At 41.7% G+C, this 24,536-nt stretch overlaps 1 protein-coding gene across 6 annotated transcripts in view; it reads left to right on the forward strand.

Annotated features, from left to right (window-relative positions):
* Positions 1-24,536, forward strand: part of LOC110525413 (transient receptor potential cation channel subfamily M member 3) — a 184,187-nt gene that overhangs the window by 130,112 nt on the left and 29,539 nt on the right. For all 6 annotated transcript variants that reach the window (XM_036979555.2, XM_036979556.2, XM_090237172.1 and 3 more), the window contains 4 exons: positions 17,019-17,091; positions 19,997-20,097; positions 20,391-20,525; positions 20,899-20,949. In XM_036979555.2, coding sequence (XP_036835450.1) covers positions 17,019-17,091; positions 19,997-20,097; positions 20,391-20,525; positions 20,899-20,949 — 360 coding nt within the window. The remainder of the gene's footprint in view (positions 1-17,018; positions 17,092-19,996; positions 20,098-20,390; positions 20,526-20,898; positions 20,950-24,536) is intronic.

A 24,536-nucleotide genomic window follows, 5' to 3' on the forward strand; every position in this document is an offset into this window, starting at 1 on the left:
TGTCCAGAAACAGCCCCTTTACCCCCTACACTGTCCAAAACAACCACTTTAGTTCCTACCCCCTACCCCCTACACTGTCCAGAAACAACCCCTTTACCCCCTACACTGTCCAGAAACAGCCCATTTACCCCCTACACTGTCCAAAACAACCACTTTAGTTCCTACCCCCTACCCCCTACACTGTCCAGAAACAACCCCTTTACCCCCTACACTGTCCAGAAACAGCCCCTTTACCCCCTACACTGTCCAAAACAACCACTTTAGTTCCTACCCCCTACCCCCTACACTGTCCAGAAACAACCCCTTTACCCCCTACACTGTCCAGAAACAACCCCTTTAACCCCTACACTGTCCAGAAACAACCCCTTTACCCCCTACACTGTCCAGAAACAACCCCTTTACCCCCTACACTGTCCAAAAACAACCCCTTTAACCCCTACACTGTCTAGAAACAACCCCTTTACCCCCTACACTGTCCAGAAACAACCCCTTTAACCCCTACACTGTCCAAAACAACCCCTTTAACCACTACACTGTCCAGAAACAACCCCTTTAACCCCTACACTGTCCAGAAACAATCCATTTAACCCCTACACTGTCCAAAACAAACCATTTAACCCCTACACTGTCCAGAAACAACCCCTTTAACCCCTACACTGTCCAAAACAACCCCTTTACCCCCTACACTGTCCAAAACAAACCATTTAACCCCTACACTGTCCAGAAACAACCCCTTTAACCCCTACACTGTCCAGAAACAACCACTTTAACCCCTACACTGTCCAAAACAATGCCTTTAACCCCTACACAGTCTAAAACAACCCCTTTAACCCCTGCACTGTCCAAAACAACACCTTTACCCCCTACACTGTCCAGAAACAACCCCTTTAACCCCTACACTGTCCAGAAACTACCCCTTTACCCCCTACACCGTCCAGAAACAACCCCTTTAACCCCTACACTGTCCAAAACAACCCCTTTACCCCCTACACTGTCCAGAAACAACCCCTTTAACCCCTACACTGTCCAAAACAACCCCTTTAACCCCTACACTGTCCAAAACAACCCCTTTAACCCCTACACTGTCCAAAACAACCCCTTTAACCCCTACACTGTCCAAAACAACCCCTTTAACCCCTACACTGTCCAGAAACAACCACTTTAACCCCTACACTGTCCAAAACAACGCCTTTAACCCCTACACAGTCCAAAACAACCCCTTTAACCCCTGCACTGTCCAAAACAACACCTTTAACCCCTACACTGTCCAGAAACTACCCCTTTACCCCCTACACCGTCCAGAAACAACCCCTTTAACCCCTACACTGTCCAAAACAACCCCTTTACCCCCTACACTGTCCAGAAACAACCCCTTTAACCCCTACACTGTCCAAAACAACCCCTTTACCCCCTACACTGTCCAAAACAACCCCTTTAACCCCTAACTCCTACTCCCTTGACACTTGTGGAGATCTGAGAGGATGAGACACGGTAAGAGCTCCACCCTGCCCCCTAATAAGCTTTTTTTGTCATATTTTTGTCACACACATGTCCAAACCTTTCAGATCTCAACAAGTATCTAGGTGATCAGGGCTGTGAAGGGGCTGGGAATTCAAAGGCACTCTGACATAGTCCAGGACCAACTGGTTTGGCTTTAGGTTGTTTTCCTCTCTTTTCCTTTCTATTTTTTCTCTCTGCAAGTGTCACATCCATTCAAAACCATTCAAAATCCATTCAAAACATACCCCACTAGCTGTGTTAAGTGCAAGACACAGCAGTGGCTGTCAGTCACATGAATGAACTTCCCCTCAGGTGGTGACAGGGTCTCTTCAGGTCAGGGTCTCTTCAGATCAGGGTCTCTTCAGGTCAGGGTCTCTTCAGGTCAGGGTCTCTTCAGGTCAGGGTCTCTTCAGATCAGCGTCTCTTCAGATCAGGGTCTCTTCAGGTCAGGGTCTCTTCAGATCAGGGTCTCTTCAGATCAGGGTCTCCAGGTCAGGGTCTCTTCAGATAAGGGTCTCTTCAGATCAGGGTCTCTTCAGGTCAGGGTCTCTTTAGATCAGGGTCTCTTCAGGGCAGGGTCTCTTCAGATCAGGGTCTTTTCAGATCAGGGTCTCCAGGTCAGGGTCTCTTCAGGACATGGTCTCTTGTGGAGAGAAATTGCACGTTTATTATATTTATTTTAGAGCTCTTCCTCAATGTTTATTAGACAGTCCCGCTACACACACAACGATACATATTATCACAACACTTTCCCTGGCACAGAGTGACATTTCACAGGGCATGCCACACGCTCTATGGTAAGTGGATGAAATAACAATCACTGGGTCTCTTCAGCCTCAATTAGCCCACATGCACTGAACAAACACATCTTTGCTTTGCAATAGCTGATTTACCAGTTCAGTGCACAAGCACATGTATAATGTCATGTGCATGGAATGTCGGCCACAGTAAGCAAATGCACACTCTTGTACATGTAAATGCACACTCTGGTACATGTAAATGCACACTCTGGTACATGTAAATGCACACTCTGGTACATGTAAATGCACACTCTGGTACATGTAAATGCACACTCTGGTACATGTAAATGCACACTCTGGTACATGTAAATGCACACTCTGGTACATGTAAATGCACACTCTGGTACATGTAAATGCACACTCTGGTACATGTAAATGCACACTCTGGTACATGTAAATGCACACTCTGGTACATGTAAATGCACACTCTGGTACATGTAAATGCACACTCTGGTACATGTAAATGCACACTCTGGTACATGTAAATGCACACTCTGGTACATGTAAATGCACACTCTGGTACATGTAAATGCACACTCTGGTACATGTAAATGCACACTCTGGTACATGTAAATGCACACTCTGGTACATTTCCAAGCCCAATATGCTTGGAAAGTTGATTACATCACAATCGTTGAATCATAACCACAACTGGAGATACCTCGTCAAATTGAGGACTTGTATTTTACCAAACAGCCTTACGGTAGCTAGCAAAACAGTGTAGGAGCACATGTTATGTAAAAGGCAGGTAGCCTAGCGGTTAAGAGCGTGGGGCCAATATCTGAAAAGTCACTAGTTTGAATTCCCGAGCTGACTCGGTGAAAAATCTGCTGATGTGCAAGGCACTTAACCCTAGTTGCTCCTTTTTTTTTTACTAACTGCAAAGAATAAAATTGCTAGCTAGCTAACTTTGAAAACTGTGGGGCAAAACAATTGACTTATTTGCAGTTGCTACTGCACCATACTTTGCAAGCAAACGTTGAGATTGAATTAATGGTTGCATGTGTTGTTGTCCTACTTTTTTGTAATTGTAAATCTCTTTAAATTAAACTATATATGTATTTTGGAATGTTTTGTGTCATTTTGTTGTGTGTTCTTTTGTCTCTCCTTTGTTCCTTTTCCATAAAATATTCAATTTTTTATGTGATGATTAGGAACCTTTTTGTGTCTGTGTTGGTGTTTCTCCTTTTCACTGTGCATCCCATGTTTCTTCCTACCATACAGACAAACACACACACAGATAGGGAACTGCATATTCCCACACAGAGGGAGGGAGAGGGAGGAAGAGAGATGCTGGTCATGGATGTGGGTGTGTAAGTGGATTGATTTGAGCTCTGTGGGGTTTACAATGTGATTGATGCTCACTCAGATGCATCTCCAGAACACCCAGTTGAATGGAGTCGCTGGAGAACTTAGAGCCAAGAAAATCTGATAGACAAAAGAGTCTACCTCTTCCTTAGCTACTGGCACCACTACCTACGCTACTACTACTTTACTGTAGTACGTCCTCTATGAAATGGATCATACTGAGGAGGTTTGTATGTGCTGCCACCTTGGTCTTGCTTGACTTAGGCTGATGCAGGGTAATGCCAAGCACAGTATTGTGGCGTTGGCTATATAAAGCTAGAGCAAGAAAATCCTGTAAGATTTCTGATGATTTGGGACTAACGAGTTTGCATGAAGGAATATAATTGGGAATCCCTTGGATTTGTAGCCTACCGTGTCATCATGACATTCTAATCTACGCTGTTTCACACAGCAGGTTCGGTGCTCTTTCGTTTAGTCAGTGTTTCGATTAAGATACATATTAGTAGCCTTCTACCATGTAGACATCCATAGCGGGTCATGTTGAGAACAGGGTCATTACTGCTTGCTGGCCCACTGCCAGCACTGCCCTATAATGCTATCCCTGAATTATTATTCTGGCAAGCCGAGAGGTTTCAATCTCTCTCTCCGTGTTTTCCAGCATGAGCGACGCCGTTCCTATTAATCAAACTGACAGGCCTCGGAGTGTTCCTTCCCGAATCCCGTTTGTAAACACATGGTTCCTACCAGGAATACCTCGTTCCTTTTCCTTATAAAGACTCATGGTGGTGAGGGTGTCTTCCAAAAAGCATGTACTCATCAGTGAGCTGAGCAGTGGGCTTCCGCTGTGCATTGAATCCCTTCAAACTTTTGCTGTTCCCCGTGCAGTAGGGAAATCACCCGACCATCTCTCTCGGCTGGAGGTGTCAGACCTGCTCTGCGTCAGGTCTCTGGCTCTCTGCTTGACACTCTTCCTCCCCTGTTGCACATGCTAATGCCCTCACAGGCTCTACATCGCTCCCATATCTTCATTTAGCAGCCGTCTCTTTCGTATCCATGTCAGCGATGGTAAATCCTCCGCAGTGACACTGCTGAAAGAACCACTGTTGGAAAACGATATGAATTCAAGTCATCCACAGTGCGTAAGAAAGAGTCTTTGTTCGTTAAAATAAGTCTCTATGACGATAACACCACTATGATGCCTTTGTAAGAATGGCAAGTCCTTTATATCTCAGTAGATTACTCCTCTCTTATATTTAAGTCTCAAAGGGGTTATTATATGTCATACCCCCACAACACGGTCTTCATTATGGGCTTGGCTATGGCAGAATCCTTTTCTAAGATGTTTCTCCTCTTTTCTGTGTCACTGGCATCTCTCTCAGATGAATAATTAAATGCAGGATAGACTTTATATGTTTAATTCCCATTAATGACTGAGTATGAACCACCAGCCCTCAATGTTCCTCCGCCTCTCTGGCAATGAGAGGATTCATCCGGCTTTTACTTGATTATGTTGAGGCTGCTTTATCACATTAACATTTCATGAAGACAGTTTCAGCCACAAGACAGTTGTTTCCATCTCTCTGTTGCTTTGTGTGTCATATTGATTGAGGGGTGTGTGTTTTAAACCAAACACACTCCTCAGCCCTGATACAGACTGACTGACTGACTGACTGACTGACTGACTGACTGACTGACTGATTGAAGTGATCAGGGGGAAAATGGATACAGTTAAATATCAGGATACAATTGTTTACAATATCAAAATCAAAATGTTGCGCTAGTCAGCTGTACCTACACCAAAACAACAGTATTTTCCTTCATAGCTTTTTCTCCATCTTCTATTAAATAGTTAGACAGTTCATTTTCTCATGGCCCTCTATTGTCCCTCTGCAGCCGACATAGTCCAGCAAACCGGGAACATTCACAGAACATTAGCTAAGATTCCCATCAAGTTCTAGTTAGGGTTTTATCTAACATTAGTTTTGATAACAAAATAAATTTTTATTCTTGGAACGTTCTAGCATTCACTAAAATAAAACAACCACCACAGAACATTCCTCAAAGGTTCTCATTGAGGTTCCACGTAATGTAATAACTCAATGTACCAGTAGTGTTTTCCCAGCAAAGCAAAATTGGTTCTGTGAAAGTTCCCAGAACATTCGGTAGGTACCGGCAAATGTTCACATAACAAAAAAACTGCCCAGTCATGCTGGTGATTATAAAACAGTCACCTAATGTTGCAAGAACATTCCCAGAACACATTTGGTCTGTTCTTTAAAGGTTCCTAGAATGTTTCATTAGGTTGTGGGAACACTCTGGTGAGAACATTGTGGGGACATCCCAAAAACATGTTCCCAAAACACAAAAACTGTCCAGTTGTGCGAATGGTTCTACAATGTTTCTTTTAGGGTGTAAAAAACATTCACCTGAACACATTTAATCTGTTCTTTAATGGTTCCCAGAATGTTTCTATAGGTTGTGGAAACATGGGGATATGAGAAGCGATAGGTTCCCAAAACACTAAAACTGTCCAGTTCAGATAATGTTTGTATCAGGTTGCAAAAAACAATCCTTTGATGTTGCAAGAATGTTGACAGAAACGCAGTTCTTTAAAGGTTCCCAGAACATTAAATTAGGTTATGGGAACAGTGTGGATACATTACAAGAGATAGGTTTCCAAAGCATAAAATATGCTCAGTTGTGATGACATTCATACAATGTTTGTTAGGTTGCACAGGAAATTCCCTTAATGTTGCAAGAATATTCTTGTGATATTCACGAAGGTTGCACAGAACATTCCCACAATGTGCATAAACAATATTCTTGTAATATTCATGACGGTTGCACAGAAAATTCCCAAAATGTTGCATAATGTTCCACAATTTCCAAATATATATTTTTTTATGACGGTCATGGCATATTTGTTTTAGGTTTAACATAATATTCCATTGATTTTCATGCAATACACATGTCTACCTTGTTTTGGAAGTCCTCAGAACATTTCAAGAACATTTAGAAAAGTGTATTTTTAAATTTGACTTAATATTACCACAACATTCTCAGCGTGCAAATTTGTATTTACTTAATGCAGATTGGAATACATCCCCATAATGTTTCTCAACAGATTCAATGGCCATTTGCCATTTGAGGATTGCATTGTAGGCCCACTACAAGGTGGTATAGACACACAGCACTTTCATTTCATTCATAAGACTTTTGAACAGCATTCAAACATAAAAACATATTTCTAACACTTTCTATGTTGACAATCTGCACATATGGGGTTTGAACCTGAGATGGTTGGTTCCTAAGATTGATCTTTCATCCTTTTTGCCACCAGGGAATGACACTTTTTTCAGTATATAGCACATGGCTGTATGGGCATTCAGGAATTCCATGCTTCCTTTTTAGCCTTCTTAGACATAATTAACCTGAGTTATTCAACGTCACTTCACCCATCCTCTTTATATGCAGCACATATTTACAAGGTATCCAAGACTGTGCTGATCTAGGATCACTTTTGCTTTTCTGATCATTAAAAATCAAACGGGGGGACGATGTCAAGTGTCTCAAAGTAGGAATTATATTGTTATATTTTTACAGTTAGTCTTAATTCTGCATTTCATTTAAAGAAATCCTCTCTTTAAGAAGAATGTATTTGAGCCTCAATTTCAGCGTTTTTATTTTTTTTAAAGGAACACGGTTAAAGAATATATGGGATTGAACCTACAATCTTTGGATCTGCAACCAGATTATTAACCCTCTATAATCATCAGAATATGTGGGATTGAATTTACAATCTTTGGATCTGCAACCAGATTATTAACCCTCTATAATCATCAGAATATGTGGGATTGAACCTACAATCTTTGGATCTGCAACCAGATTGTTAACCCTCTATAATCATCAGAATATGTGGGATTGAACCTACAATCTTTGGATCTGCAACCAGATTATTAACCCTCTATAATCATCAGAATATGTGGGATTGAACCTACAATCTTTGGATCTGCAACCAGATTGTTAACCTTCTATAATCATCAGAATATGTGGGATTGAACCTACAATCTTTGGATCTGCAACCAGATTGTTAACCCTCTATAATCATCAGAATATGTGGGATTGAACCTACAATCTTTGGATCTGCAACCAGATTGTTAACCCTCTATAATCATCAGAATATGTGGGATTGAACCTACAATCTTTGGATCTGCAACCAGATTGTTAACCCTCTATAATCATCAGAATATGTGGGATTGAACCTACAATCTTTGGATATGCAACCAGATTGTTAACCCTCTATAATCATCAGAATATGTGGGACTGAACCTACAATCATTGGATCTGCAACCAGATTGTTAACCCTATATAATCATCAGAATATGTGGGATTGAACCTACAATCTTTGGATCTGCAACCAGATTGTTAACCCTCTATAATCATCAGAATATGTGGGATTGAATTTACAATCTTTGGATCTGCAACCAGATTGTTAACCCTCTATAATCATCAGAATATGTGGGATTGAACCTACAATCTTTGGATCTGCAACCAGATTGTTAACCCTCTATAATCATCAGAATATGTGGGATTGAACCTACAATCTTTGGATCTGCAACCAGATTGTTAACCCTCTATAATCATCAGAATATGTGGGATTGAACCTACAATCTTTGGATCTGCAACCAGATTGTTAACCCTCTATAATCATCAGAATATGTGGGATTGAACCTACAATCTTTGGATCTGCAAACAGATTGTCAACCCTCTATAATCATCAGAATATGTGGGATTGAACCTACAATCTTTGGATCTGCAACCAGATTGTCAACCCTCTATAATCATCAGCACAACTGGACAACTTTTGTGTTATGAGAACATTTGCCGCGACCTAACAAATGTTCTGAGAACATTCACGGAATCAATTTTGGTTTCCTGGGATTGACCAATAAGTTTGTAACATCGAATCGTAATAAAATTGCAGTATCGAATATTAATACATATAGAATCTTGAGAATCATAATACATATCATATTCCCGCCTAAGTATCGTGATAATATCATATCTTGAGGTCCCTGGCAATTCCCACCCCTAATAGAAAGAAAGAGAGACAGAGAGACAGATGGATAGAGGCAACATAATTAGGTTAAGCAGTAGGAGCAGTGAAGTGGGTCACAGGGCTTGTGTTGAGACTGGTGGAGGGGAGAGAAGAGGATGCCACCTACAGGCAGGGTTGGCGGGGGGCTGGTGTGATGGGAGGGTTGGCGGTGGGCTGGTGTGAGGGGAGAGGAGGCCTCCTACAGGCAGAGTTGGCGGGGGGCTGGTGTGATGGGAGGGTTGGCGGTGGGCTGGTGTGAGGGGAGAGGAGGCCACCTACAGGCAGGGTTGGCGGGGGGCTGGTGTGAGGGGAGAGTTGGCAGTGGGCTGGTGTGAGGGGAAATATTTCCCTGCTAAATTAAGAGGAATGTCTTCCTATCAGCCTGAGCCATTTGGCCGTGAAGAGCATTCTCTTGATTCCTAGTCATGTTGAGTGTTTAAATATGCACTAGCACCATGATCAAAAAGAATCTAATCTCACTTAAAAGGGGTGCTTCTTACTAGTTTATCGCTTCTTCCTCTGCCCTCTCCTCAATGCTTTAGTGTGATGGACGGCTGTCAATGGCCTGTCTACTTCATCAGTCCTAGTCGAGCGACATGTGTCAATCAATAGGCATGAAAGTTCTATCTGGATTTTTGTCCAAATGGAGTTACTGACGTAGCCTTGTTCTCTACCTATACAGTACTCTAAATACTCCAATTCATGTTGTTATTGACATAGCCTTGTTCTCTACCTATACAGTACTCTAAATACTCCAATTCATGTTGTTATTGACATATCCTTGTTCTCTACCTATACAGTACTCTAAATACTCCAATTCATGTTGTTATTGACATAGCCTTGTTCTCTACCTATACAGTACTTTAAATACTCCAATTCATGTTGTTATTGACATATCCTCTTTCTCTACCTATACAGTACTCTAAATACTCCAATTCATGTTGTTATTGACATAGCCTTGTTCTCTACCTATACAGTACTCTAAATACTCCAATTCATGTTGTTATTGACATATCCTTGTTCTCTACCTATACAGTACTCTAAATACTCCAATTCATGTTGTTATTGACATAGCCTTGTTCTCTACCTATACAGTACTTTAAATACTCCAATTCATGTTGTTATTGACATAGCCTTGTTCTCTACCTATACAGTACTTTAAATACTCCAATTCATGTTGTTATTGACATATCCTTGTTCTCTACCTATACAGTACTCTAAATACTCCAATTCATGTTGTTATTGACATAGCCTTGTTCTCTACCTATACAGTACTCTAAATACTCCAATTCATGTTGTTATTGACATATCCTTGTTCTCTACCTATACAGTACTCTAAATACTCCAATTCATGTTGTTATTGACATAGCCTTGTTCTCTACCTATACAGTACTCTACATACTCCAATTCATGTTGTTATTGACATATCCTTGTTCTCTACCTATACAGTACTTTAAATACTCCAATTCATGTTGTTATTGACATATCCTTGTTCTCTACCTATACAGTACTTTAAATACTCCAATTCATGTTGTTATTGACATATCCTCTTTCTCTACCTATACAGTACTCTAAATACTCCAATTCATGTTGTTATTGACATATCCTCTTTCTCTACCTATACAGTACCCTAAATACTCCAATTCATGTTGTTATTGACATATCCTCTTTCTCTACCTATACAGTACTCTAAATACTCCAATTCATGTTGTTATTGACATATCCTCTTTCTCTACCTATACAGTACCCTAAATACTCCAATTCATGTTGTTATTGACATATCCTCTTTCTCTACCTATACAGTACTCTAAATACTCCAAGTCATGTTGTTATTGACATAGCCTTGTTCTCTACCTATACAGTACCCTAAATACTCCAATTCATGTTGTTATTGACATAGCCTTGTTCTCTACCTATACAGTACCCTAAATACTCCAATTCATGTTGTTATTGACATATCCTTGTTCTCTACCTATACAGTACTTTAAATACTCCAATTCATGTTCTTAAGCTCAAAAGAATACAATATATAAATTGCTTACACCATTCAAACAAATGAGTGTTCAGAACATAAAAGACACTTATCTCAGAATCATCTTTTTGCAGAAATAACCTTATCAAGCTCTTCAAGTGTCAAAATATGCCAATCATCTATTGAATGAAATATAAATACTTGCTTCACAAAGACTGTTGACCAATCAGCATTAAAGGTTGGAGCATTTCTGAAAAACATGGATGGTGGCCTGTGCACGCACACATCACTACTAAATATATAGAGTTAAAGTCGGAAGTTACCATACACTTAGGTTGGAGTCATTAAAACTCATTTTTCAACCACTCCACAAATTTCTTGTTAACAAACTATAGTTTTGAGAAGTCGGTTAGGACATCTTCTTCGTGCATGACACAAGTAATTTTTCCAACAATTGCTTACAGACAGATTATTTAACTTATAATTAACTTTATCACAATTCCAGTGGGTCAGCAGTTGACATACACCAAGTTGACTGTGCCTTTAAACAGCTTGGAAAATTCCAGAAAATTATGTCATGGCTTTAGAAGCTTCTGATAGGCTAATTGACATAATTTGAGTCAATTGGAGGTGTATCTGTGGATGTATTTCAAGGCGTACCTTCAAACTCAGTGCCTCTTTCCTTGACATCATGGGAAAATCAAAGGAAATCAGCTAAGACCAAACGCCTGAAGGTACCACGTTAATCTGTACAAACAATAGTACGCAAGCATAAACACCGTGGGACCATGCAGTCATCATACCGCTCAGGAAGAAGACGCTTTCTGTCTCCGAGAGATGAATGTATATTGGTGCGAAAAGTGCAAATCAATCCCAGAACAACAGCAAAGGACCTTGTGAAGATGCTGGAGGAAACAGGTACAAAAGTATCTATACCCACAGTAAAACGAGTCCTATATCGACATAACTTGAAAGGCCGCTCAGCAAAGAAGAAGCCACTGCCCCAAAACCGCCATAAAAAAAAGCCAGACTACGGTTTGCAACAGTACATGGGGACAAAGATCGTACTTTTTGAAGAAATGTCCTCTGGTCTGATGAAACAAAAATAGAACTGTTTGGCCATAACTACCATCGTAATGTTTGGAGGAAAAAGGGGAAGGCTTGCAAGCCGAAGAACACCATCCCAACTGTGAAGCACGGAGGTGGCAGCATCATGTTGTGGGGTGCTTTGCTGCAGGAGGGACTGTTGCACTTTACAAAATAGATGGCATCATGAGGTAGGAAAATTATGTGGATATATTGAAGCAACATCTCAAGACATCAGTCAGGAAGTTAAAGCTTGGTCTTCCAAATGGACAATGGCCACAAGCATACTTCCAAAGTTGTAGCATAATGGCTTAAGGACAACAAAGTCAAGGTATTGAAGTGGCCATCACAAAGCCCTGACCTCAATCCTAAAGAAAATTTGTGGGCAGAATTGAAAAGGCGTGTGTGAGCAAGGAGGCCTACAAACCTGACTCAGTTACACCAGTTCTGTCAGGAGGAATGAGCCAAAATTCACCCAACTTATTGTGGGAAGCTTGTGGAAGGCTACTCAAAACATTTGACCCAAGTTAAACAATTTAAAGGCAATGCTACCAAATACTAATAGAGTGTATGTAAACTTCTGACCCACTGGGAATGTGATGAATGAAATATATAATTATCTCTACTATTATTCTGGCGTTTCACATTCTTAAAATAAAGTGGTGATCCTAACTGACCAAAGACAGGGACTTTTTACTAGGATTAAATGTCAGGAATTGTGAATAACAGAGTTTAAATGTATTTGGCTAAGGTGTATGTAAACTTGCACTCAAGCAAACATTTCCCTGCAGGATACAAATGGAGAAGGGGAGGGGTGTGTTTCTTATTCCTGCATTAGAGGGAAATCTAAGGCCCTAGTGATGGACACTGATTGTGTGGCATTATGGTCACAAACACAGACATTCAGTGATACAGTGCACGCCTGGCACACACACACATCCTTGATTATAATGTTTTGGTTGAGCAGATGGCTTGCAGGGTTGCTTGTTAGTGTCTCCCATAGTGAAATTGCCATAGTCACTTGGACATAGATGGTCCAGTCCAGTCCTGACTCCACAGGTCATCAATAACCTTCACTGGAATAATCTCTCCCTGACCACACACTGGCCTTCACTCATTCCCTCATTCCCCTCATTCCCCTCACTCTCTCACTCCACCCCCCCCCCCCCCCCCCCCAAACACACACACACACACGCAAAGACAACATACACACAACATTAACACACACATTTCAATAATCTGTTCTTATACAGGCAATGAAGACTTGGATCGATAACATCACATCTAATTTACTCTCCAATTTCACCTGGAGAAAGGCCTTTCAATTACACACCATGCACTCTCTCACAGATTGACAGATTCATCCATGTAATCTCAGCAGAAAAAGAAACGTCCCTTTTTCAGGACCCTGTCTTTCAAAGATAATTCGTAAAAATCTAAATAACATCACAGATCTTCATTGTAAAGGGTTTAAACACTATTTCCCATGTTTGTTCAATGAACCACAAACAATGAATAAACATGCACCTGTGGAATGGTCGTTAAGACACTAACAGCTTACAGATGGTAGGCAATTCAGGTCACAGTTATGAAAACTTAGGACACTAAAGAGGCCTTTAAACTGACTTTGACAAACACCAAAAGAAAGATTCCCAGGGTCCCTGCTCATCTGCGTGAACATACCTTAGGCATGCTGCAAGGAGGCATGAGGACTGCAGATGTGGCCAGGACAATAAATTGCAATGTCCATACTGTGAGACACCTAAGACAGCGCTACAGGAAAACAGGACAGACAGACCACGTGTAACATCACCTGCATAGGATCGGTACATCTGAACATCACACCTGCGGGACAGGTACAGGATGGCATCAACAACTGCCCGAGTTACACCAGGAACGCACAATCCCTCCATCAGTGCTCAGACTGTCCGCAATAGGCTGAGAGAGGCTGGACTGAGGGCTTGTAGGCCTGTTGTAAGGCAGGTCCTCACCAGACATCACCGGCAACAACGTCACTTATAGGTACAAACCCACCGTGGCTGGACCAGACAGGACTGGCAAAAGTGCTCTTCACTAACGAGTCGTGGTTTTGTCTCACTAGGGGTGATGGTCGGATCTGCGTTTATCGTCGAAAGAATGAGTGTTACAACGAGGACTGTACTCTGGAACAGGATCAATTTGGAGGTGGCGGGTCCGTCATGGTCTGGGGCGGTGTGTCACAGAATCATCGGACTGAGCTTGTTGTCATTGCAAGTAATCTCAACGCTGTGCGTTACATGGAAGACCTCCTCCTCCCTCATGTGGTATCCTTCCTGCAGGCTCATCCTGACATCCAGCATGACAATGCCACCAGCCGTACTGCTCATTCTGTGCGTGATTTCCTGCAAGACAGGAATGTCAGTGTTTTTCCATGGCCAACGAAGAGCCCAGATCTCAATCCCATTGAGCACCTCTGGGACCTGTTGCATCGGAGGGTGAGGGCTAGGGATATTCCACCCAGAAATGTCCGGGAACTTGCAGGTGCCTTGGTGGAAGAGTGGGGTAACATCTCACAGCAAGAACTGGCAAATCTGGTGCAGTCCACGAGGAGGAGATGCACTGCAATACTTAATGCAGCTGGTGGCCACACAAGATACTGACTGTTACTTTTGATTTTGACCCCCCCCCCCTTTTTGTTCAGGGACACATTATTCCATTTCTGTTAGTCAAATGTCTGTGGAACTTGTACAGTTTATGTCCCAGTTGTTGAATCTTGTTAATGTTCATACAAATAAGTTTGCTGAAAATAAATGCAGTTGACAGTGAGAGGAGGTTTCTTTTTTTGCTGGGTTTATATCATGCAGATGATGTAGTATGCAGATACTTACATTATTCACACATTAAACACAATAATGAATATTAATACACAGACTAATGTAGAGACCGTAGAGATAGATAGAGATTACTGTTTGCAAAATAACCTGTTTTTGCATGGACATTGCCATTGAGGACTTCCAATGGATTAAGGACAGATCACAAAATTATATCCACGTCATCAAAAGGGATCAACCAATGAATTATACTTGTCAGAAAACATTCCATAACTGTAGGTGGCAGTAAACCACCAACATTTATACCTGTTCAAACAACACACCTCAGGTAGCAGGTTGTTTATCAACTCATAGACTTAGTAGAAGAAGAACATTCGCTTCTTTAAAATGGAGATGCCTCAATGGCTCTGCTCACACACACCATGATGGGACAGATACAAAGATGTGTCATCTAACAAAGTTTATGGTAGAGGTACACAGGACAAGAGATAACCCTAACACACACATACAGTATGCCCATTCCTCTCGCTCCAGGAGATCACACAGCCCATTCCAAGGGGACAATGTGTGTCATCTCAGTAGCGGAAAAATAATGAACGAGCTAGCGTCTAAATAAATAATAATGTTTGAGTTAAATTATTTGCCATTTCTCTCGCATCTTTGGTGTCTGAAGGGCTTTTTAAAAAATAGAGAGAAAGAGAGAGAGAGAAGGAGAGAGAGAGATACTATATTGCATCATCGCCTGAGGGGAGGCTGGAGTGAAAGCCAGCTGAAATCCTGGTGCTCCACCAAATGAAGCCATGTATAGGGGGAGATGGGTTTGGCGATGTGATGGAGGGGAAATGGAGAAGGATAGAGGGATTAGAGGAATAGATTTATGACCATGTGGCGGGGGTTCATAGTGTGCTCTGGCATTGCGAACACGCAGCTCATACATGGAGCTGCAAGGTGCCCTTCACACACATGTCATCATGCGACAAAATCTGGAGGAACTGCCGCACTCCCTCTCTCTTTTACCCTCCCTCTGCTTTCCCTCCCTCCTTCTCGGTCTCCTACTCCCTCTCTCTTTTACCTTCCCTCTGCTTTCCCTCCCTCCTTCTCGGTCTCCTACTCCCTCTCTCTTTTACCCTCCCTCTGCTTTCCCTCCCTCCTTCTCGGTCTCCTACTCCCTCTCTCTTTTACCCTCCCTCTGCTTTCCCTCCCTCCTTCTCGGTCTCCTACTCCCTCTCTCTTTTACCCTCCCTCTGCTTTCCCTCCCTCCTTCTCGGTCTCCTACTCCCTCTCTCTTTTACCCTCCCTCTGCTTTCCCTCCCTCCTCGGTCTCCTACTCTCTCTCTCTTTTACCCTCCCTCTGCTTTCCCTCCCTCCTTCCCGGTCTCCTACTCCCTCTCTCCCACTGTCTTGCTTTGTGCCCTTCTTTTTTCTCTTGCCTAGTGTACGGTACTATACTGTACTATACTGTACTATACTGTACTATACTGTACTATACTATACTGTACTCCACAAAAGGGTCTCCAGTCACTATAGAGCTCACTCACTCACCGCCCTCTCTCTCTCTCTCTCTATCCATTCCATTTTGTCTCTCCCCTTCTTTTCTACTGGGACCACACTGCATACAAGCTACATTACAATGTTTGTAATAAAGTGAGTCAGCTAGGAAGCATATTGTACAATCCTCAGTTCAGAACTTCATGAAACATCTTAGTCATTTACAGATGCTTTCTAATCCCATGTAGCAAAATCACTGCGCTATGACGTGACTGGTTTACTTACAGCGCTAATTATCTCCATGGGTAAAAACACTTCAATCATTCAGCAAGCAATAAAGAAATAGACTCGTGATGAATAATGATGTACAGATTACATACATATTATATTCATATCTCCCTCCCTCCCTCTCACTCTCTCTCTCTCTCTCTCTCTCTCTCTCTCTCTCTCTCTCTTTCTCTCGCTCTCGCTCTCTCTCTCTCTCCCTCTCTCTTTCGCTCTCTCTCTCTCTCTCTCTCTCTTTCTCTCTCTCTCTCTCTCTCTCTCTCTCTCTCTCTCTCTCTCTCTCTCTCTCTCTCTCCCTCTCTCTTTCGCTCTCTCTCTCTCTCTCTCTCTCTTTCTCTCTCTCTCTCTCTCTCTCTCTCTCTCTCTCTCTCTCTCTCTCTCTCTCTCTCTCGCTCTCTCTCTCTCTCTCTCCCTCTCTCTTTCGCTCTCTCTCTCTCTCTCTCTCTCTCTTCTCTCTCTCTCTCTCTCTCTCTCTCTCTCTCTCTCTCTCTCTCTCTCTCTCTCTCTCTCTCTCTCTCTCTCTCTCTCTCTCTCTCTCTCTCTCTCTCTCTCTCTCTCTCTCTCTCTCTCTCTCTCTCTCTCTCTCTCTCTCGCTCTCTCTCTCTCTCTCTCTCTCTCTCTCTCTCTCTCTCTCTCTCTTCCACTTTATTTTCTCTCTCTGTATGTCTCAGATAACAGTTTTTCGGATGGGGTCTGAAGGACACCAGGACATTGACCTGGCCATTCTCACTGCTCTGCTTAAAGGTAATTGTCTGCGTGCGTGTGCATGTGAATGTGTTCGTATTCCATGAGTTCCCTTCAGTGGTAACCTTAGGGAATTCTCTCTGTTCATCTGTGTATCCTGGGAAGTTAAAAGGAGGATATGAGTTAATTTCAGAAAGCTTTCCTCCTGCTGAGGCCCCAATTACAGTTTCATCTACCAAAGCATACCTCCATGGTCCTTTACAAGGTCCTTTGCAAGGCACGAGAAGGAGATAACCCACACAAGAATACATGAACACAAACACAGGTAACACACACTATGATACACAAACACCACACAGAAAACACACACTACAATCTAAGAAAAAAGAGCTGTCCCCATTTTTTTGGCTGTCCCCATAGGAGAACCCTTTTTGGTTCCATGTAGAACTCTTTTGGGTTCCATGTAGAAACTTCTGTGGAAATTGTTCGACGTTGAACCAAAAAGGGTTCTTTAAAGGGTTCAACTATGGGGACAGCCAAATAACCCTTTTAGGTTCTAGATAGCACCTTTTTTTCTTAGAGTTTAGGATACACAAACACAGTTTCTTGTTCTTAGCTCAGGACTATCTTTCAATAGTGGAGGTGCATACAAATGTCAGCCCCTATGCACTTACCACAAATTCCTTGTTTTCTTCACCATGTTGAACATTGCTCTCCATTACTATGTTTTAATTAAACCGAAGAGGTAGATTGTGCAGATTTTTTGCCACATTGAACCATATGACACGCCGTAGTTTAAAAACTCAGGGGATAGTGCTAAAACAAGGACGTCACATCTACATTTTGCCATCTTTAAATATTTGCCATTGCCCAAATCCAGTTCGAAAACACTCCGACTAGAACCATTTCAACAATACAGCAATTTTAGGAAATCGTTTTCTACAGTGATTTTCCATACATGCACACTATATAAACAGAGGCCCCTTAAGTCAGACAGTTGGCTTCAGAAGGTAATGAAACAAAAGCCTCATGTCTCCTACACGCTGCCAAGAAATAATGCATTTTTGGCAGCCTGTAAGAAACATGATTAACTCTATGCATCTATCTCACTCACACTCGTTCTTTTTTGCATCTTCTATTCATATCTCTCTGTCCATCTCCCTCTCTGTGAGTGATCTCTCTATCTGACATGGACTGTCACAAGCATGACCAGTAAAGAGTACAGACTTCATTATGCATACTGTGTCTTTTTAGAGCGAGAGTGAGAGAAAGATTGTGATTGTGTGAGAGATAGTGACACAGGGAAACAGAGAGGGAGAGAGAGGGAAAGAGAGAAAGTAATTGATGAACTATGTCGAAAGGAGTCCATAAACTCCAGCGACTACAGAACTGTTGAGAGCTAAGCTATTTAAGTGCTAAACGCCAGCAGTCCCTTTTAAAAATACTTATTTATTAAACTCCTATTACACTAGTCTGCATCTCATTCCCAAGCTCTGTTAAAGCATCTCATTACCAAGCTCTGTTAAAGCATCTCATTACCAAGCTCTGTTAAAGCATCTCATTACCAAGCTCTGTTAAAGCATCTCATTACCAAGCTCTGTTAAAGCATCTCATTACCAAGCTCTGTTAAAGCATCTCATTACCAAGCTCTGTTAAAGCATCTCATTACCAAGCTCTGTTAAAGCATCTCATTACCAAGCTCTGTTAAAGCATCTCATTACCAAGCTCTGTTAAAGCATCTCATTACCAGGCTCTGTTAAAGCATCTCATTACCAAGCTCTGTTAAAGCATCTCATTACCAAGCTCTGTTAAAGCATCTCATTACCAGGCTCTGTTAAAGCATCTCATTACCAAGCTCTGTTAAAGCATCTCATTACCAGGCTCTGTTAAAGCATCTCATTACCAGGCTCTGTTAAAGCATCTCATTACCAAACTCTGTTAAAGCATCTCATTACCAAGCTCTGTTAAAGCATCTCATTACCAAGCTCTGTTAAAGCATCTCATTACCAGGCTCTGTTAAAGCATCTCATTACCAAGCTCTGTTAAAGCATCTCATTACCAAGCTCTGTTAAAGCATCTCATTACCAGGCTCTGTTAAAGCATCTCATTTCCAAGCTCTGTTAAAGCATCTCATTACCAGGCTCTGTTAAAGCATCTCATTACCAAGCTCTGTTAAAGCATCTCATTACCAAGCTCTGTTAAAGCATCTCATTACCAAGCTCTGTTAAAGCATCTCATTACCAAGCTCTGTTAAAGCATCTCATTACCAAGCTCTGTTAAAGCATCTCATGTAGCCTAGTGGTTAGAGTGTTGGGCCAGTAACTGAAAGGTTGCAAGATCAAATCCCCTAGCTGACAAGGTGAACATCTCTCATTCTGCCCCTGAACAAGGCAGTTAACCCACTGTTCCTAGGCTGTCATTGAAAATAGGAGTTTGTTCTTAACTGACTTGTCTAGTTAAAGGTAAAATTACTTAGCTCTGTTATTAAAGCATCTCATGTCCAAGCTCTGTTAAAGCTCCCATTCTTAAGCCTGTGCAATAGCTCTGCTGACCTGCTGAGTAAAACTGTCAGTCATCATAAAAGGTGTGCAGACGCAAGTTTTCAAACTACTGGTTAAAGTGCTTTTCGCAAAACAATTTATCACGCCACAGACCACTTGACAAATGTCCTTTCTCAAAAAGAAAGTAAGTGGTAGGTGTCGGAGGACAAGAACAAGCTGTCCTTTAAGAACAACCACACAAACACAGCAATCTCCTTTTTGCTTTGAACAATGATGTTTTGCCCTTCCAATAAAAAATAAGTAAATACCTCCATCTACCTCCAGCAAGAGAAGTATAAATGTATGAGTTTGAGATTGTAGTCAGCGACTTCAGACTGACTGATCTAAAAATCACCTTGCATCCTAAAAAACAACAATATGTAGATCAAGTGAAAACAAGTGATGCTCTCTGTTCGTCCTCCTAGGAGCCAACGCATCGGCTCCTGACCAGCTCAGCCTGGCCCTGGCCTGGAACCGAGTAGACATCGCTCGCAGTCAGATCTTCATCTATGGACAACAGTGGCCTGTAAGACTCAGCCTCACTTCCTACTTTACAGTATAGACTACAGCACTGTGCAATGGATCATGAAGTTATTGTACTTAGAGTTTAGGGATCGTTTAGTTCTATATTACCCACAGCAGTGGCCTGAAAGATCCAGCCTATAACTTATCACTTCCTTGTTTACAATATAGACTACAGACAGCACTCTCCAAGTGAAAATGTGAACGTATCCTCTATCAATCAGGATTTAGGTTGCATTTCTCGATGGTTAACCCTGAGTTGACTGACTGGCTGTGCCTTCCCTGTGTGTACGGTAGGTGGGTTCTCTGGAGCAGTCTATGCTGGATGCCCTGGTGCTGGACAGAGTGGACTTCGTCAAGCTGCTGATCGAGAACGGAGTGAGCATGCATCGCTTCCTCACTCTCTCCAGACTGGAGGAGCTCTACAACACGGTACTACACTGCACGGCGGACAGCGCTGACCTCTCTGTATTTCAATCCAGTGTTTTTGTAACTGCTCCAACCCCTGGTGGGTGTAGAACACAAGTTGTATGTCACTATTACTTCTATACTCTCTCCTGGTGAGTCTGTTAGAATAATGAAATGGTAACTCTGCGCTGTATGTACAATGATGCATTCATTCCTAAAGCCTTTATAACAGCTACATAAGACATTGTAGCATCCGTCGTAGGTGGTTATTATCAACAATGACATAATACTATGTCTACAGTGTGGTACTTTATTCAAGTGAGCCGTCTGTCATAGCTCTACAACGTGCTGGAGGCCGTGGCTGTGGACTAAACTGTGCTTCTGTTTGCTTTGTCAGAGGCATGGACCATCCAACACTCTATACCACTTGGTCAGAGACGTCAAAAAGGTACGCTTATCGTGTACAGTAAGTGTGTGTGACTGCGTAGGCGTTTGTGGGAATGTTTGCTTGTGTGTGAATGCAAGTCCAGCAAATGTCTTATTTGTCTAGACTTGTCTTGCTTTTGTTTGCAGAGTGTGTGTAGCTCTGTAGATTGCTATTGTTGCTAACTAGGAGACGGCTTTTCTCCTTTTCAGCTGGGGTTACAGCAGTGGCTGCATAGAGCTGTCTCTGTATTTTGTCTGTCTCTACCAGTGGAGGCTGGTGGGAGGAGCTATAGGCAGACTGGCTCAGTGTAATGTCTGGAATGGAATTAATGTAATGGAGTCAAACGTGGTTTTCATATGTTTGGTGTGTTTGATAACGTTCCATTTATGACCATTCCAGCAATTACAATGAGCCTGTCCTCCTATAACTCCTCCCACCAGCCTTCACTGGTCTCTACCCCTCCCATCACTCTTTCTTTTGCTCTGTACACACTCACTCCCATACAAATCTAATCCATTATTACTCCATTTGGGTCCAATGTGTATTATGTGTCCGTATGCACACTAACCCTACACTGTTGGAACGTATAGTAGTCTTGCATCTCTGACATTAAACCGGGGAAAACACTCCTGAAAGCAAATGTGCACAGTATTCCAGGCTACTTCCAATTGTAGCTGTCACAGTTCACTTAGCCTTGACACAATTATTTAAAATGAGCTATTGCTATCTCTCTGCAAGTAACACCAAATTGGGTGTCTCGTTGAGGAGTGAGTGTGTACAACATGCCATTCATTATGGAGAGTTAGTCTGAGATTAGACTGTTGACTGTATATGAGGCATTACTTTTTCTACTACTCTCTGCCTGTGTCTGTCTTGCTTGTTCCTTATCCCTCTAATACTGATACCTCATTCTATTCTATAATATACAAAAGCCACTAATATTTTACAATAACTTTCATGAACAAGCCTTTATGCTTGTAATTGCTTGCATTATAAATGTTATACATGTTTATGATTTGTAAGGCTAATAATACTAATGGCTTATTATTGCATATAAATGTGTATAATGTTTACAAATAGTGGACTGCTATTAATAGTTTGTAAACATTTTATGAATTTTATGTCATACAAATTATGACAATGTTACCCAAAATCCTTTAGATAATTCTATGACAGAACTACAGTACCATGTAACAAAACAAATGTACAATAATGTTCTTCCTTAACTTGAGATGGTGACCCATTACGCTCTTGATCTTCCTCTAGTGAAAGCTCAAAGAAGGTCATAGGTTAGCAGCATCTGTATTTAGTTCTAATTAATAGAATCATAGTTGATTACAGTAACATGTGCTCCTATGGGAGAGATGTAGAGGTTACTGGAAGTCATGGTGTAATCATCCCTCATTTAAAAGTTCCCATAACCCCCTTAGCTCTGTAGGCAGGGTGAGGACCGTACAGGCACTTCGGAGGATTGGACAACACACATAACCAAGCAACACGCACACACACGCACGCATACACACATATACCAATGCATGGATATTGGAATATACAGTACCAATCAAAGGTTTGGACACACCTACTCATTCAAGGGTCTTTCTTTATTTTTTTACTATTTTCTACATTGTAGAATAATAGTGAATACATCAAAACTATGAAATAACACATATGGAATCATGTAATAACCCAAAAAGTTTTAAACAAATTAAAATCTATTTTATATTTGAGATTCTTTAAAGTAGACACCCTTTGCCTTGATGACAGATTTGCACACGGCTGGCATTCTCTCAGCCAGCTTCACCTGGAATGCTTTTCCAACAGTCTTGAAGGAGTTCCCACATATCCTGAGCACTTGTTGGCTGCTTTTCCTTCACTCTGCGGTCCAACTCATCCCAAACCATCTCAATTGGGTGGAGGTTAGGTGATTGTGGAGGCCAGGCAATCTGATCCAGCACTCCATCACTCTCCTTCTTGGTCAAATAGCTCTTACACAGCCTGGAGGTGAGTTTCGGGTCATTGTCCTGTTGAAAAACCAATGATACTCCCCTTAAGCACAAACCAGATGGGATGGCGTATCGCTGCAGAATGCTGTGGTAGCCATGCTGGTTAAGTGTGCCTTGAATTCTAAATAAATCACAGACATTGTCACCAGCAAAGCACCTACACACCATCACACCTCCTCCTCCATGCTTCACGGTGGGAACCACATATGCGGAGATCATCCTTTCACCTTCTCTGCGTCTCACAAAGACATGGCGGTTGGAACCAAAAATCTCAAATTTGGACTCATCAGACCACAGATTTCAGGACCACAGGACCTCATGTTTCTTGGCCCAAGCAAGTCTCTTCTTATTATTGATGTGTTGTTTTTTGCAGCAATTCGACCATGAAGGCCTGATTAAAGCAGTCTCCTCTGAACAGTTGATGTTGAGATGTGTCTGTTACTTGAACTCTGTGAAGCATTTATTTGGGCTTTAATTTCTGAGGCTGGTAACTCTAATAAACTTATCCTCTGCAGCAGAGGTAACTCTGGGTCTTCCATTCCTATGGCGGTTCTCATGAGAGCCAGTTTCATCCTAGCGCTTGATGATTTTTGTGACTGCACTTGAAGAAACTTTCAAAGTTCTTGACATTTTCCGGATTGACGGACCTTAATATCTAAAAGTAATGATGGACTGTCGATTCTCTTTGCTTATTTCAGCTGTTCTTGCCACGATATGGACTTGGTCTTTTACCAAATAGGGCTATCTTTTGTATACCACCCTTACCTTGTTACAACACAACTGATGGGCTCAAACGCATTAAGAAGGAAAGAAATTCCACAAATTAACTTTTAACAAGGCACACCTGTTATTTGAAATGCATTCAAGGTGACTACCTCATGAAGATTGTTGAGAGAATGCCAAGGGTGTACAAAGGGGTCATCAAGGCAAAGGGTGGCTACTTTGAAGAATCTCAAATATTAAATATAATAGATGATTCCATATGTGTTATTTCATAGTTTTGATGTCTTCACAATTATTCTACAATGTAGAAAATAGCACAAATAAAGAAAAACCCTGGAATGAGTAGGTGTGTCCAAACTTTTGACTGGTACTGTATATACTATCTATTAGTTATTTATATTTTATCAAATTAAAACGTATGATAAAGCTCACACAAACCATAGATTATGGCGGTTTAGGCTTTTGCCCAATATCTGTGTTTTTATTCTCTTCCTCTTGTCTTGCTGTGTGAAGGTGTGGTATTGAGTGTGTGGAATTGGTGTGCAGTATAGTATGATGCATTGCTTTAATCAGGATGGCCCAAACATCCTGTCCTCTTCCCCTGTTCTCTCTCTGAAGGAAATCTTAGACTCTCATTGGCTATGTCATGATTCTCCACACATTATGGATTTAAAAGCATTGAATTTATGTAAGCATCGGATGAAGGGACACCATCTTAAAGTCCACGAGAGGGAGTGTGCAACTGCTATTGGCTTTAGTGTGTAACTTTGGCCCCTGAACACTAACCCTTGGATCCTCTGGTGCTGGAATAAGTCAACCTGACATTACTTGGAGTGATGAAACTAGCTGACATCTCTTGGCTTACTGCATGACTGCAGTTGT

This window comes from Oncorhynchus mykiss, chromosome 6 (genome assembly GCF_057628025.1).
Source record: "Oncorhynchus mykiss isolate SJ-2025 chromosome 6, ASM5762802v1, whole genome shotgun sequence".
Classification (NCBI taxonomy): Eukaryota; Metazoa; Chordata; class Actinopteri; order Salmoniformes; family Salmonidae; genus Oncorhynchus; species Oncorhynchus mykiss.